The 16,160-nt window shown below is 45.5% G+C and overlaps 1 protein-coding gene across 7 annotated transcripts in view; it reads left to right on the plus strand.

Moving 5' to 3' along the window:
• The window catches only part of RRBP1 (ribosome binding protein 1), a 70,294-nt gene that overhangs the window by 19,782 nt on the left and 34,352 nt on the right, over positions 1-16,160 (plus strand). For all 7 annotated transcript variants that reach the window (XM_057502700.1, XM_057502701.1, XM_057502703.1 and 4 more), the window contains exon 2: positions 8,774-11,220. In XM_057502700.1, coding sequence (XP_057358683.1) covers positions 8,793-11,220 — 2,428 coding nt within the window. In that variant the 5' untranslated portion in view covers positions 8,774-8,792. The remainder of the gene's footprint in view (positions 1-8,773; positions 11,221-16,160) is intronic.

Genomic DNA, 16,160 nt, shown 5'->3' on the forward strand with positions numbered 1-16,160 from the left:
TGGCCGTCATACCCAAAGCAATCTACAGATTCAATGCAATCCCTATCAAAATACCAACAGCATTCTTCAACGAACTGGAGCAAATAGTTCAAAAATTCATATGGAACCCCAAAGACCCCGAATAGCAAAAGCAATCCTGAGAAGGCAGAATAAAGTGGGGGGGATCTTGCTCCCCATCTTCAATCTCTACTACAGTGGTACAGTAATCAAGACAATTTGGTACTGGCACAAGAACAGAGCCACAGACCAGTGGAACAGAATAGAGTCTCCAGACATTAACCCAAACATATATGCCCAATTAATATATGATAAAGGAGCCATGGACATACAATGGGGAAATGACAGCCTCTTCAACAGCTGCTGTTTGTAAAACTGTACAGCTACATGTAAAAGAGTGAAACTGGATCATTGTCTAACCCCATACACAAAAGTAACTTCGAAATGGATCAAAGACCTAAATGTAAGTCATGAAACCATAAAACTCTTAGAAAAAAACATAGGCAAAAATCTGTTGGACATAAATATGAACGACTTCTTCCTGAACATATCTCCCTGGGCAAGGGAAACAAAAGCAAACATAAACAAGTGGGACTATATCAGGCTGAAAAGCTTCTGTACAGCAAAGGACACCATCAATAGAACAAAAAGATACCCTACAGTATTGGAGAATATATTCATAAATGATAGATCTGATAAAGGGTTGACATCCAAAATATATAAAGAGCTCACCCACCTCAACAAACAAAAAGCAAATAATCCAATTAAAACATGGACAGAGGAGCTGAACAGACAGTTCTCCAAAGAAGAAATTCAGATGGCCAACAGACACATGAAAAGATGCTCCACATCGCTAGTCATCAGAGAAATGCAAATTTAAACCACAATGTGATTTCACCTCACACCAGTAGGGATCACCACCATCCAAAAGACAAACAACAAATGTTGGTGAGGTTGTGGAGAAAGGGGAACCCTCCTACGCAGCTGGTGGGAATGTAAATTAATTCAACCATCGTGGAAAGCAGTATGGAGGTTCCTCAAAATGCTCAAAATATAAATACCATTTGACCCAGGAATCACGCTTCTAGGAATTTACCCTCAGAAAGCAGCAGCCCAGTTTGAAAAACACATATGCACCCCTATGTTTATTGCAGCACTATTTTCAATAGCCAAGAAATGGAAGCAACTTAAGCGTCCATCAGTAGATGAATGAATAAAGAAGATGTGGTACATATACACAATGGAACATTATTCAGCCATAAGAAGAAAACACATCCTACCATTTGCAACAACATGGATGGAACTAGAGGGTATTATGCTCAGTGTAATAAGCCAGGCAGAGAAAGACAAGTACCAAATGATTTCACTCATATGTGGAATATAAGAACAAAGGAAAAACTGAAGGAACAAAACAGCAGCAGAATCACAGAACCCAAGAATGGACTAACAGTTACCAAAGGGAAAGGGACTGTGGAGGATGGGTGGGAAGGGAGGGAAAAGGTGGGGGAAGAAGAAAGGGGGCCTTGCAGTTAGCCTTTATAATGTGGGGGTGGGGCATGGGGAGGGCTGTGCAACATAGAGAAGACAAGTAGTGACTGTACGGCATCTTACTTTGCTGATGGACAGTGACTAATGGGGTATGTGGGGGGTACTTGGTGAAGAGGGGAGTCTAGCAAACATAATGCTCCTCATGTAATTGTAGATTAATGATACCAAAATAAAAAAATGACCATAATCTAGTAAAACTCACCAAATATCATAATCGCAATCAATGTTTTTCAAACTCTATACCCAATGTATTACACATATGCATGTACATACTAGCGTGTGTGTATGTCCTGGGTCATGAAAAATTATTTTTATGGATCATGGTTAAAAGTCTGAAAGCTGTGTCCTATATGACACACCAGATTCTCTGATTACAGTGCAGTTAAATGAGGCATTATCAATGATAATTCAAAACTCCCACATGTTAGGAAAGTTAAAAAGACACTGCCACTTCAGTGTCTTTTTAGGAGTCTTATGGGAATTAGAAAGTACTTACATCTAAACAATAATGAAAATACTGTGCATTGTTCAGAGAAGACAAGTAGTGATTTTATAGCATCTTATTACACTGATGAACAGTGACTGTAATGGGGTATGTGGTGGGGACTTGATAATGGGGCAAATCTAGTAACCAGAATGTTGTTCATGTAAGGTATATTAATGATACCAAAAAAAAGAGAGAAAATACTGTGCATTGCCGCTTCTGGATAAAGCTTCAACATTATTTGGAAGGAAATTTATTGCCTTAAATATTTGCTGCAAGAAAAAAAAAAGGCCTGAAAATTAGTAAATGTCCATGCCAAAAAGTTAGAAAGAATAGGTACACCAGTAGAAGGAATGATGAAAATTAATTATACAGATTGATTCACAAACCCAAATGCTGGTTCTGGAATCATTGAAATTGCTTAAGCAATTTATAATAGTGAAGACATGGATACAACTCAAGTGTCCATAGCAGATGAATGGTTAAAGAAAATGTGGTACATATACACAATGGAATATTATTCAGCTATGAAAAAGGATAAACCCTGCCGTTTGCAGCAACACATAGATGGACCTTGTGATCATTAAGCTAAGTGAAATAAGCCACACAGATAAAGAGAAATACTGTATAGTCTTACATGTGGAATCTAAAACAAAACAAACTCATAGAAAAATAGATCAGATTTGTGTTTACCATAGGCAGGCAGGAGATCGAAGGGGATAAAGTTTGTCAGAAGATACAAACTTCCAGTTGTAAATAAGTACTAGGGCTGTAATGTATAGCATAATGACTATATCTAACACTAGTGTATGTGATGTATAGGAAAGTTGTTAAAAGTAAACCCTAAGATCTCATCACAAGGAGAAAAATATTTCCTTTTTTGGTTTATTTTTGTATGTGTATGAGATGATGTATATTAACTAAATTGTCATCATCATTTCACCGTATATATAAATCAAGTCATTGGGCTTTATATCTTAAACTTACATAGTGCTGTGTATCAGTTATATGTTAGTAAAACTGAGGGAGGAAATTAAATCAGCAGTTAAAAATCAACCTCTCTATTATCCTCCGCTCCAAGAGCAGCTCTCAAAACACGAGATCCTGACAGTTTTGCAGGCAAGTTCTTCTAAAACTCCAAAGAACAGGGGAAAAGAGATGATCCTTAGCTCCTTTTATGAGACTCAGGTGACCTAGCTACCAAGACCACATAAGAAAAATCTGAGAACAACTTTTAACTTTCCTCACTTAAGAGCTCATGCAAATCCCATGTAAAAATGTGAACAAACTAAATCTAGTTATATAGTAAAAAAGAAGAGGCCCACCATCAAAAAGGGTTTATATCAATAGAACCATCTGTGAGTTAGCATTAGAATGTATGTTACTGTTCTCAACCCATTTCAAATGAGAGGAAATGTCAAGTGATAAAGAAAAAGCATTTGCTGGAATTCAGCATCTAATTATTAAGAAAAGGGAAGGTAACAAGAAACATAAAATAGCTTCACCTGCATAAAATGTTCCTGCCAACGATCTACGGTCAACTCAGCATCTAATAGTGAAACAGAAGTGGAGACTCAGGGGTGAGTCCCAGAAGACCCCTCTCCCACCCTGTTGAACACTGCTTCAGAGTTTGGTAGATGAGAGAAAGAGACAAGAGATACTTTGCTTAGAAAGCAAAAACAATAATGTCTTTCTTTATAGGTGATTTTTTTTTTTAAGTGAAGAAAATCTAAGAGACTCTACAAACTGGATCTGACAGGAGTTTAGTGTAATAGCTGGGTAAATGACATATACACAAAAATGAATAACTTTGCTGGTTGTCTATAGCTAGAAATAGAAAGTAATTTCCAAAAGGTATCTTTTTCCAGTACATTTAAAAATAGCGATAATCTTAACAAAAAAGAGGTTAAGACCTTTATAGAGAAGGTCATAAAAAGCCATCCACAAGTAAAAAACAACATGTAAGTAAATATAGGTGCTGCACCACACTGTATCCATTTATGGGAAACTCCCATAGTGTATAATGTCAGGTCTCCCTTGGTTCATCTGTAAATACAGTGATTCTAATAAAAATTCCAGTACAATATTTGGAGGGGATGCATAGGCCAAAAATGTGGTGTTATTGATGCAGGGCATAGATAAATATACCTGTGGAAGAAAATGTGGAGTCCAGTCACAGATGCATATATATTTCAGACTTGATGGCACAGAAGTGGCTGTGGAAGCCAGTGTTGGGGTGGGGGTAGGGGGAGCAGATAGCCCAGTCCAGAAATGGTGCTGGGTAATTAAACTGGTGGGGAGAAGTTTTATATCTATTTCCTGCCCCAGGTGACTAGAAAACTAGTACCCAAAAGCATTACTGAGGCTTTTAGAGGTAAATAGTTTCTTAACAGTAGAATGACTTCTATTACAATTGTTATCTCCTCTCCCAGTGGGAGGAACCTGGGCAGCTGGGGTCCCTGCTGTCATGGAGATTTTTCACTCTACAAACCATTGTTCCTTTGAGTTTCAACCCATAGGGATGTATTGACTCTTTCTAACATAAGTGAATAATTATTTAAGTTTAAAGGATAGTGACATTTTTACTTTAAAAAAAAACGGGGAACCGTTTTATGAATCTGGGGTAGTAGCTGGGGAACAAGAAAGACAAAGGCAAATATTAGTACGTTGTAGTACATTAATTGTATAAGGTGGTATCAAAAACACTGTAAATTGGTTGAAAGAGAAACCACAGACTTCAATACATATAAAACAACAAATGGTTAATATCCAAAATACATAAAGAATGCCTATAAATAAGTCGGGGGGAAAAAAAGACAATCCAGTAGGAAAATGGGCAAAGAATATGAACAGGTAAAGCAGTAAAGGAACCTGAAGGACCAGTAAATGTGGACAATCCAATGTCACATCTGTTTGATGGGCGCCATGTCTCAAGTTTGAGCACAGTGGGAAATGTTGGCCAAGCTGTGTATGGAGGAGGGCTTTCATGGCACTGCCCCTTTGGGGAACAGTTTGGCAGCGCCTGGTGTTGTAGTCATGCCCACCCTCTGACCCAGCAGGAACGTGGTGGAGAAATCTACACATGGACCCAAGGAACCTGGGAGGCAGGTCACACTACAGGTTTGTGTGAAAACACAGAAGTTAAAATGAGCTTAAACTATGTGTATTTATACAAATAAGTCTCAAAAATGAAATTTAATTAAAAATTTTTTCCCAATAATGTCCTGCAGTAATGTCATTTATGCAGCAGTCACCAGCACTCAGAGCAGTATACTGCATTCTGTTTGTGGAGACAATGTAATACGTGAAGTAAAAGTGGTAAAATGTTTGGATTTAATAAACCTGGTGGTAGGTAAATGGATGGTCACAATATTTTTTTCTTAATCTTTTGTATATTTCATATTTTTAAAAATCAGGAGACAGTGGTCCTGAGGCAGCTGTATCTGCTAGGGTCTCTTTCATTGTCGTTCTCTTTTAATTTCCTATTAACCTTCCTGGTAGGTCACCTTGTGCCCAGGAAATGGCCTGAGACTTTCTTTTGACACCGCAGCCCCCAGTACACCCTTCCCCCACAGTTTCTCCAAGTACCCACACATGGTCCATGGCAGAGCAGCTGGTCAGTGATGAGACCCAGTCCCAGGGGCACTATTGAGGGTCTTTTTGCAAAATCTACTCAAATCCCAGTTGGCAAATTGGACTCAACTGGTTGGACTGGTTGAGCCACATGAGTTAGCAGATGTATTTCATGTCTAAAGAATTTGGGGCTTCCACTACTTTTGTTCCCCAAATCCTTCCTGGGAACAAAAGAAGAGCCATTCTCTCAGGACCTTTGAGGTGGGCCAGCGAGTTTCAGCCCACGGAGCCTGAGAGTGGTACCCGAGCCTTTGGGTGGCTTCCTGCTTCCTTCCAGAATATAAGTTCTCTGTGGTCAGCCATACAGGGTATGGTGGTCACATGTCTGGTCCTACAGCCCTGTGGGAAAATCCTGGGGAGATTCCTGGTGAGGGTCCTTTTATGATGGTGGGAATTCAGAAGCAAGGCACCCAGAACACCTATCTTGGGAGCATGTTTGGGAGGCATCAGTGGCTTGATCATTCCTGTGAGTCTGGGATCTCCCCGTGATGTTTCTGTCCCACCCAAGCTGACAGCAGAGCAGTAGGAAGGCTGGTTTTTCCTTAGATTTCTTTGTTGTCGTGGTGATATGGCCTTAGCCTTAAATGTTTCAGTGTATTCTTAAGACAAGGGCTTTTCATTTTTTCCTGTGAAAGGTTTCTGTTAAAGAAATTCTAAAGCAGTAGTTAATAGTGGGGATGTAATTTCTTTTTAGAGCATCTCCATCTGCAGAAGTTGGGAAGACACATTTATGCTGCTATTAAACATACAACTGTGTGTGCTTCAGAGGAAAAATAGTCTCTCAAACTAGCTTTTCTGGATTCTGTGCTCCCAACAGAGAATACATTTTCGTGTCACATATTTGCTTAACTTGAGTATGATTCAAAGCTAATTTTCAGCCTTGGCTTTTCTGCCCACACCAAGCTGCACAGATCTTACAGTGCTCAGTGGGGAATAGAGCCCACTTTGTAGGAGCCTGGTGACTGCCTCAGCCTGGCAACCCTCAGCCGGGGTAACCCAGGAGAAGGGGAGTGTTCTGAGGATTTTTGTCATCTGAATAGACTGAGTAGTGATTATGATGTAGTTTTTGTACCTGAATGTGTCCATGCTGTCAAAGTTCTGAAAGGTCCTTGTGAAAACTGGGAGTTTTAGTTGGTGGATACGCACCAAGCAGTGGAAGTTGACCACAGACCCTTGTAAGCCTTCCTGTCCTTGCCTGCCCTCCCTCCCTGCCAACTGCATCTCTCCAGGGCTGAGCAGGGCACTGGTTCCTTTTCAGTTACCTTGCCTCGGAGTGTGTTCCTGGAAAGGCTAAACAGGGACAGCCTCTCTTGACTGTTATATAAGAGGGTGGCCTGGCTGTGGGTCATGCTGTCAGAACCCATGACCAGAGGTCAGAATCCACTTGTCCGGGATTTAAAAGCTCCATGAGCCTGCCTAAGACTTCATATACAGAAGGATTTGGCTTGGTCCTTGCAGACTGTGTTGGTCTGGGAGGAGGCGTGTCACAGCTGCAGCCTGTGGAGTTGCCCCCATGGAAAGGGCATGCTGTGAAGTTTTTGTCCTGAGTGCATCACACCTTCTTGCTGCGAGGGTTTTATTAGAAAGTCTCAGTGAAACTGTGTTCTGCGGTGAGTGATTTTTCTTAGAACATAATGCTTAGACATTTAAAACAATCCTTTTCAGGTCCTTCTTTAAAATGCCCTAAAGTCAAAATTTGAATTTCATGATTGTTGTTCAGAAATTCCCACTGTTTCCCTCCCCCACTTCCAAGGAAAGAGGAATCTCAACTCTTAAGCTACTGACAAGCCTCTATCACAGTATCTAGAGATTTTGTGGGGTCATGCTGGTGAGGGGAGAAGGGCCTCTCCCCTGCTCCCTTCTCTGACTTTGCACCTTCCCTTACCCACCTTTTCACACTTGCATTCTATTCTGTTCACTGATTCTTGTTGGGGTTGGGGGGTGGGGGCTAGGCCCTGTTTCTCACTGTCCAGGGAGGGAGAATGTGATAATAGCATGAAAATTAGTTGATAGAAATTGAACACATCCAAATAAACCTGGTGGAGCTGTCCACTGAAGTCAGAGCTAGCCTGTGCTGGCAGCCAGGGAGGTGTGGGTCTGGCTGCTTAGGGCCCTTTGGACTTGGTCCCTGGGCAGCGAGAGGGCTGGTTCATCCTCTTGGTTGGAGTGTCCTCAGGCAAAGGGCGCCCTCCCCAGGGCAAGGAGTGGACCTGCTTAGGGGGTAACACTGTCCTCCCTCCCACCTTGTGGTCTCCAGATGTGAAATTCCAAAGCTGGAGTCTTTTATTTGGTGGCCTTCCAAAACTTGGTACTTACTGTTGCTAATGTGCACATTGAGGATCCAGAACTCTAAAGGAGCTATCACTGCACAAGGTTGTTTCTCCTCACCAGATTCTCAATCACTTCTCCAGATTGCAGTGCAGAGGTTTTCTTCTCTGTCTCTGACTAGTTGTGTTTACCTGCACTGGGGGTAAGGGAGGCAGCAGAGTAGGGACGGCTCACAGGGATCTGCTGGCCGGAAGGCAAGTGGCTGAAAGCCTGCAGAAGTGTTCAGGTTAGTTCACCATTGTTTTTTTTTTAATCACACAAATTCACATTAAGAAAAAAGGACTCCTGGCTTCATGTGAAAAGCAGAAGCTCTCCCAGCATAGTTGCTCACATTTCTGCAACAATCAGCTGTGGCTGGGGACACTTGCTCCCAAGTTTACTGGGCCATTTTTGCTATAGTCCTCACTTAACCTCTCCTCATTGTCTTACACCTGGCCTGTGCTTGTGCTCATGTGATCTTTGACCCCTATGCTGGCGAACATTCTGAATTGTGGTTATGGCTGTTGAGTCTTTCATTATAACTTCACTCTGCATCTCTGTGTTGCTTTGTATCTTCTGGCACCAGTTTTTACACCTTGTTCATGTCTTGTGTAAAAATTGTTCACTTCTAAAGTGGGGTGGGTAAGAATGTATGACATCAGAGATTGCCTGGATTTTCTTTCTCCTTTGGTTTTATCAATCTGAAGAATTAGTGAAACCCCAAGTTTGGTGATGGGGCTGGGCATAGGAACTATCAATGCTTCAGTTTCTGCAAAAAGTAATCTACTTGTATGTATTTGGCAGGTGAAAGAAGCAAGCCAGGATGGATATTTACGACACTCAAACCTTGGGGGTTGTGGTCTTTGGTGGATTCATGGTTGTTTCTGCCATTGGCATCTTCCTGGTCTCGACCTTCTCCATGAAGGAGACATCCTATGAGGAAGCCCTAGCAAACCAGCGTAAGGAGATGGCGAAAACTCACCACCAGAAAGTGGAGAAGAAAAAGAAGGAGAAAACAGTGGAGAAGAAAGGGAAGACAAAGAAAAAGGAAGAGAAACCCAACGGGAAGATACCTGACCATGAGCCAGCCCCCAACGTTACCATCCTCCTCAAAGACCCAGTGCGGGCACCTGCAGTGGCTGTGGCTCCAACCCTGGTCCAGCCTGCTGTGGTCATTGCCCCTGTAGCCACGGTGCCAGCCATGCCTCAAGAGAAGCCAGCCTCCTCGCCTAAGGACAAAAAGAAGAAGGAGAAAAAAGTGGCAAAAGTGGAGCCAGCAGTCAGTTCTGTAGTGAATTCCATCCAGGTTCTTGCCTCAAAGGCTGCCATCTTGGAAACTGCTCCCAAGGAGGTGCCTATGGTGGTTGTACCCCCAGTGGGTGCCAAGGCCAGTATCCTGGCCACTGGTGCTGCACAGGGCAGAAAGGCAGAGGGAGCCCAGAACCAGGGCAAAAAGGCAGAGGGTGCCCCCAACCAGGGCAAAAAGGCAGAGGGGGTCCCCAGTCATGGCAAAAAGGGAGAGGGGGTCCCCAATCAGGGCAAAAAGGGAGAGGGGGTTCCCAATCAGGGCAAAAAGGCAGAGGGAGCCCAGAACCAGAGCAAAAAAGCAGAGGGGACTTCCAACCAGGGCAAAAAGGGAGAGGGGGTCCCCAATCAGGGCAAAAAGGCAGAGGGAGCCCAGAACCAGGGCAAAAAGGCAGAGGGGGCCCCCAACCAGGGCAAAAAGGCAGAGGGCATCCCCAACCAGGGCAAAAAGGCAGAGGGTACCCAGAACCAGGGCAAAAAGGGAGAGGGGGTCCCCAATCAGGGCAAAAAGACAGAGGGAGCCCAGAACCAGGGCAAAAAGACAGAGGGAGCCCAGAACCAGGGCAAAAAGGCAGAGGGGGCCCCCAACCAGGGCAAAAGGGGAGAGGGGGCCCCCAATCAGGGCAAAAAGGCAGAGGGGGCCCAGAATCAGGGCAAAAAGGGAGAAGGGGCTCAGAATCAGGGCAAAAAGGCAGAGGGGGCCCCCAACCAGGGCAAAAAGGTGGAGGGGGCTCCTAATCAGGGCAAAAAGGCAGAGGGGGCCCAGAATCAGGGCAAAAAGGTGGAAGGGGTCTCCAACCAGGGCAGAAAGGTGGAGGTGTCCCAGAATCAGGGCAAAAAAGTGGAGGGAGCCCAGAATCAGGGCAGAAAGGGGGAGGGGGTGCAGAATCAAGGCAAAAAAGTAGAGGGGGCCCCCAACCAGGGCAAAAAAGAGGAGGGGACCCCAAACCAGGGCAAAAAGGCAGAGGGGGTGCAGAATCAGAGCAAAAGGGTAGAAGTGGTCTTGAACCAGAATAAAAAGGTGGAGGCAACCCCCAACCAGGGCAGAAAGGCAGAGGGTACCCAGAACCAGGGCAAGAAGGCAGAGGGGGCCCAGAACCAGGGCAAGAAGGCAGAGGGGGCTCAGAACCAGGGCAAGAAGGCAGAGGGGGTTCAGAACCAGGGCAAGAAGGCAGAGGGGGCCCAGAACCAGGGCAAGAAGGCAGAGGGGGCTCAGAACCAGGGCAAGAAGGCAGAGGGGGCCCAGAACCAGGGCAAGAAGGCAGAGGGGGCCCAGAACCAGGGCAAGAAGGCAGAGGGGGCCCAGAACCAGGGCAAGAAGGCAGAGGGGGCCCAGAACCAGGGCAAGAAGGCAGAGGGGGCCCAGAACCAGGGCAAGAAGGCAGAGGGGGCCCAGAACCAGGGCAAGAAGGCAGAGGGGACCCAGAACCAGGGCAAGAAGGCGGAGGGGGCCCAGAACCAGGGCAAGAAGGCAGAGGGGTCCCAGAACCAGGGCAAGAAGGCAGAGGGGGCCCCCAACCAGGGCAAAAAGGTGGAGGGGGCCCAGAACCAGGGCAAGAAGGCAGAAGGGGCCCAGAACCAGGGCAAAAAGACAGAGGGGACCCCTAACCAGGGCAAAAAGGTGGAGGGGACATCCAACCAGGGCAGAAAGGCAGATTCGGTTGCTAATCAAGGCACAAGGGCAGAGGGTTTTGCAAACAAGGGGAAAAAAGCAGAGGGGTCCTCTGATCAAGGCAAAAAGGGAGAGGGAACCCCAAACCAGGGCAAAAAGCCAGAAGGGTCCCTCAACCAGGGCAAAAAGGTGGAGGCATCTGCCAATCAGGGTAAGAAAGCAGAGTCAGCTCCCATCCAGGGCAGAAATGCAGATGTGGTCCAGAGCCAGGAGGCACCAAAACAAGAGGTTCGTGCAAAGAAGAAGTCTGGTTCAAAGAAGAAAGGTGAGCCTGGTAAGTAACTTTGACTTTTTTATAAACTTGGAGGGAAAAGCTATCTTTAAATGGTTTATGGATTCCCTTTCAGGGAGTCACCTGTGTCAGTCAGTTAGTGCCATAACAAGGCTGCATAACAGACATTCCAGAATTTGGTGGCTTACACCAGCAGTCATTTATTCTTGCTTATGGCTGATGGTTGATGGGTCTGGGTGGTCTCAGCTGAGTGGCTCTGCTTCATGCTGCAGTTTAACCGGGTTTGGCTCCTTGCTGCATGTCAAGCATAGGTCTCTTCCACATGTGTTCATTCTGGGGCCCAGGCTGAGGCTTCATTGACTCAGGGCAGAGACCCTTTTCATGGTTACGGCAGAACTATAAAGGGCATGTTTCAAACCACCATCCTGTTGGCCAGAGCAAGTCATGTGACTGAGCCGGCATCAAGGAGTGGAAAGTCCACTGACTCCATTGGGAGAGACTGCAAAGTGACATGGGAGAAGGGTGAATAGTACAAGGAGAGAGGAGGAATTAGGAATTTGTCTACCACACAATCCAGAACACTTCTGTGTCTTGGCAAATAATTCTTAAACATCTGACTGCATTCTGTCAGTCTATTCTGTTCTTACCTTACCTGATAACTTTAGGGTAGCTTTGTTTCAGTATGTTTGTTGAGTGAATAAGGGTAGGATGTTTTTGAGGAGCAATGGCACCTGCCCCACACCCACCCAGCATTTCCCCTCTTCCCCAACCTCTACCCTACCCCAGTTATTTAAAGGAATATTTGATATGTGTGTGTGTGTGTGTGTGTATGTATATATATATGTGTGTGTGTGTGTGTGTGTGTATAAAATATAGAACATTAATTTCCTTTTCTTTTTTAGTTCATATTACTATAGAAATTGGGCTAATGAGTTCCTCTTTCATATTCATTAAATTCAGTAGTCTTATGTTTTCTTTTTCTTTTTTTTAAAGTCTTTGACTAGCCATTAGTTGATTTGGAAATAATTGCATTTGTCTTAATGAGGTATCTTAGGAGTCTGAAAAGATTGGGACCCATGCCAGGCAGCACAGGACCTTCAGGTTTTAGCTGGGTTCCCTCACTTGCCCTTCTGTGAAGCTACATTACCTTTCCTCAGGTTTCCTCCTTCCCCAGCTTTTAGTGGGGGAGGGTGGGGGGCATTTGCTCAGTGCAGTGGGCCCCATGGCTTCAGGCTCCTGCTGAGCATCAAGGTCCAGCCCACTGGCCCCACAGGGTCCTCACATACTCAGCCTCAGCTCTGCCCCACAGGCTGGAGGGGGCACACTGCCCTGTCCTATGGATGTAACCGAGAGCTGGCCTGTTTTCTGGCTTTCCCACACCAGGTATGTCCAGAATAGCTTCCTGTATCCTATAGCCATTATTACCACACATGGCTTTAGACATTTGAAATAAGGCATGAAACAGAAATATAATGATACTATTAGGAAGGTATCAAATGGCCCTAATTTGCAGGTGATAGAGACCCTTGTTAGGAGGGTCTAATTTGATGACCTGTGTGAACCTACACAACAGTTCTATTGAGGGGTGTATTATAAAAGTCCCATCTGGAGGGGAAAATAGGTAAGGATATTGGATAGATTTCTCAGTAACTTTTGGAAGGCCAGTTCTCTCTGATGTGTGAACATATTTCCAAGCTATTGTTATTACAAATAGGGTGCCAGCTGAAGGACAGGCAGGCCACAGAATAGAAGGGTCCCGAAGTGGACTGTATCATCTCTTAAGAACTGCAGTGAGGGGAGGATGCATCATTTCCTTGGGGAGGAGAAACATTCAGGCAGTGATCTTGGGCGGCATGGTCAAGATTAGGAAGAGCCTGCTTAGACTAGACCCCTCTAAAAATATAGGGTTGCATGAATTAGATTTAATTTAAAAAGAAATCAAACTCTGGGAAATAGAAAAGACAGCCAGAACTAATATAGCTCAGTGAAGATGGTGGAAGGCCTGATGTCATTCGGAAGTTGTAGTGAGAAAATTGCAAAGGTGCTTGGCCACACAGCCAGCCTTGTGGAAACATAAGACAGGACCATAGTGAAAACACCACTGCACGGGGTAATGTGTGTGGCAGGTAGGACATCTGAAAGGTGAATTCTTTATTCAGGGTATCTCACTTTCTGAACAACATGGGGAAAATTCTTTCTTGTATGTAATTTTTCCTTTCCCTGAATTTGCACTGAGTAATTTCAGCCCTGTGTTCCTATGGCTGGTGTGTAAAGCCATTTTTGAGCGCCCATCCACCCCCACAGCCACCCGCCATGGTAGATGCAGGCCATTCCCATCCCCAACTCCGTGAAGATCACGAAATAGTCTGTCTTCAGAAATAGTGATTTTCCGTAGTGCTGTTGCTTCTCCAGTTTTAAGATACATATGATACCCTCTGACTCAGTAGTTCTGGGTGGGGCCTGAGACTCTGCATTTCTAACCAGCTCCCAGGGGATGCTGACACGCCTGGTCCCAGGATCATGCTTGAGTATAGTAAGGATACCCAAGTCACCGCCAGGGGGGGCAGGAAGGGTGAGGCCGACTGTCTTTGTAATGCCTGGCTTCATGCATTTGCACCTCTGTCTGAGGGACTGTGGGCCTGAGGGTGGAGAAGGAGGTGTGTGCTTCTCTCCTCAGGGTGCTGTGGGTGTTCCCAAATATAAATGCGCAGTTCAGGGCTTGCTCTGAAGACCCACTGTGAGCTCAGGAGCCAATGATATGCTTTGTTTGTGGGTTGTCGCTTGTTTGTTGTCATCAAGGCCCTACTCCACTGCAGGAGCCTTTCCTCATTCGCAGGAAGGCTCCTGCCTTCCTAGCACTCTGCCTTCTTCATTGCAAGCTGTGATGACTGAGGGTGTGAGGAACCAATCTGTGGATGCAGGGACTCTCCCACTGGCTTAGGGAATGGGGCTTACACTTCCCTTGCAATTACATCTTGAACGTAGAGTTTAGTAATCCAGGATTAATTTTACTCAAGTTAGCCTTTGTGGCCAAAACCGTGTTTCTGAGTGAGAGGCAGGTTGTGTTCTTTTCATGCAGTTATACCTCATGTCCTGTGTTCATCCCTTGGCTCAAAAGGGTGTGGTCAGCCCTGGCTGCCTACCCTTGACTCCTGCCACCTGGGGTTGAGCTTTTCTTTGCCTGCTCAGGGTCTGTCCACCCTCAGCTTCTCAGGGGTCATGTGTGCCCAACTCTAGGGAACTGTGGGCATGGCTCTGGCTGGTGTGGCTGGCCCTGGGGATCCAGAAACTCTGGGGCCTGGAGATGTGAGTAGTTTTGGCAGGGTGGGGAGTGGGTTCTGGATTACTGATGGGGAGCAGGCCAGGAAGGAATTCCTTCCCAGAATTGAGGAGCCCTTGGCTCAGGCAGGGGAGGGCTCCAGTGCATGAGGTTTTAACCACAGGCACTAGAAAGCCAGAGTCTAGGGCCATGCCATCCTGTGCAGGAGCTGCTGGTCACATTGGGCTATCTAAGTTAACATTCAAATCAATCAAAAGTCAGTAAAAGAGAAGCAGGTGTACTAGCCACATTCCATGTGCTCAGTAGTCACACATAGCTGGTGGCTGCCGTTTGGGACAGTCCAGATGAACATCTCTAAGAGTATAATAACTTCTGTTGGACAGCCCTGCTCTGAACAGGAACCGTAGAAAGGGAGGTGACCCTGTGGAAATCAACACGCCTTTGCAGCCATGTGTTGGCGCCACCCAGCTCCTTGCCTGCTTTGTTTGGTCTGCCTATATCCTGAATAGGTAGGGTGAGTGCCCTGTTGTCCTTTGTCCTCTGTGTCACAGTGAGTTGAGATGTGACAAGTGAGGTCATGGAGGCTGTGGCTGGTTCATGACATGTGACAAATCAGCGGCAAAACCTGCCCCAGAGTTGGGGTCTACCACAGATGCGGATCAGGGCCCTCGCTGACAGGCACCTCAGAGGGAGCCCGGCGGGTGTGGAGGTGGACACCAGACATGCTGTTGCAGGCCCAAGTTGGAACTTTTCCAGAACTTCTGATCTGATTTTCCTACAAGAACAAATTGGGGCTGTGTGACAGGTTTTTACCACTTGTCTGTGGTCAGATTTGACAGTGAACACCTGCCTTCCTAATCCTTGTTTTTTTATTATTGTGTAAATATTGTGCTTCCAGCAAACAGGACTCAAACAGTATGGAAGCATGGAAGGTGAAAATTGAAAGTCTTTTCTTTCTACTCCATCCCTTTCACCACCCACTTCACATGGGATGCCTGGAGATGCTCCTCACCCTGGCTCACACAGGGGGCCTGCGGTGCACGCAGCTTTGGAACTTGCTTTCTTTGCTGGAGTACTGGTGACATCTCTCACACAGCACCCACAAGGCTGCTGCTCTCAGCCATGTCACACTCCTTCACATGAATGTATTGGAATTTATTTAAGGGACATTAAGTAGTATGCAGATGTTTTTGCTGCTAAAATTAGTGCTGCCATGATGTAGGCATATTGTCGTATGAGTATATCTGTAAATCCCTAGGTATGTAATTGCTAAGTCAGAAAGGAGGTACACTTTTAATTTAGGAAGGCAGTGCTACACAGCTTTTCAAAGATGTTTCATGACTTCCCGTCCTTGCAGAGCAATGAGGGCCCACATGAGTGTTCTCCAGTGCCCTCCATCTGATCCATGGCTCATGTGGTACTGCAGAATCGTGGATGATGCCAGGGAAGCATTAGAAACCCAGATGTGGAAAACACTTGCTTACAAAACAAAAAGCACAGATTCTTTTCTCAATGTTGGAGAAGAGGGGATTCATGGAATTGTAGAGAAGTATTTGCAGGAGTATTTGCAGCACTGTGCAGGTCTCGTTCTCTGGTCATTACAGTGGCACTTGTGCATGGTGTTTATTAGGAAAGCCACGTTTCTCTCACAGGAAGTGTGTGTACGTGGTGGTGGTTTTTTTAAAATCTATTTTTGTCCTCG

Source organism: Manis pentadactyla, chromosome 5, assembly GCF_030020395.1.
Source record: "Manis pentadactyla isolate mManPen7 chromosome 5, mManPen7.hap1, whole genome shotgun sequence".
Lineage (NCBI taxonomy): Eukaryota > Metazoa > Chordata > Mammalia > Pholidota > Manidae > Manis > Manis pentadactyla.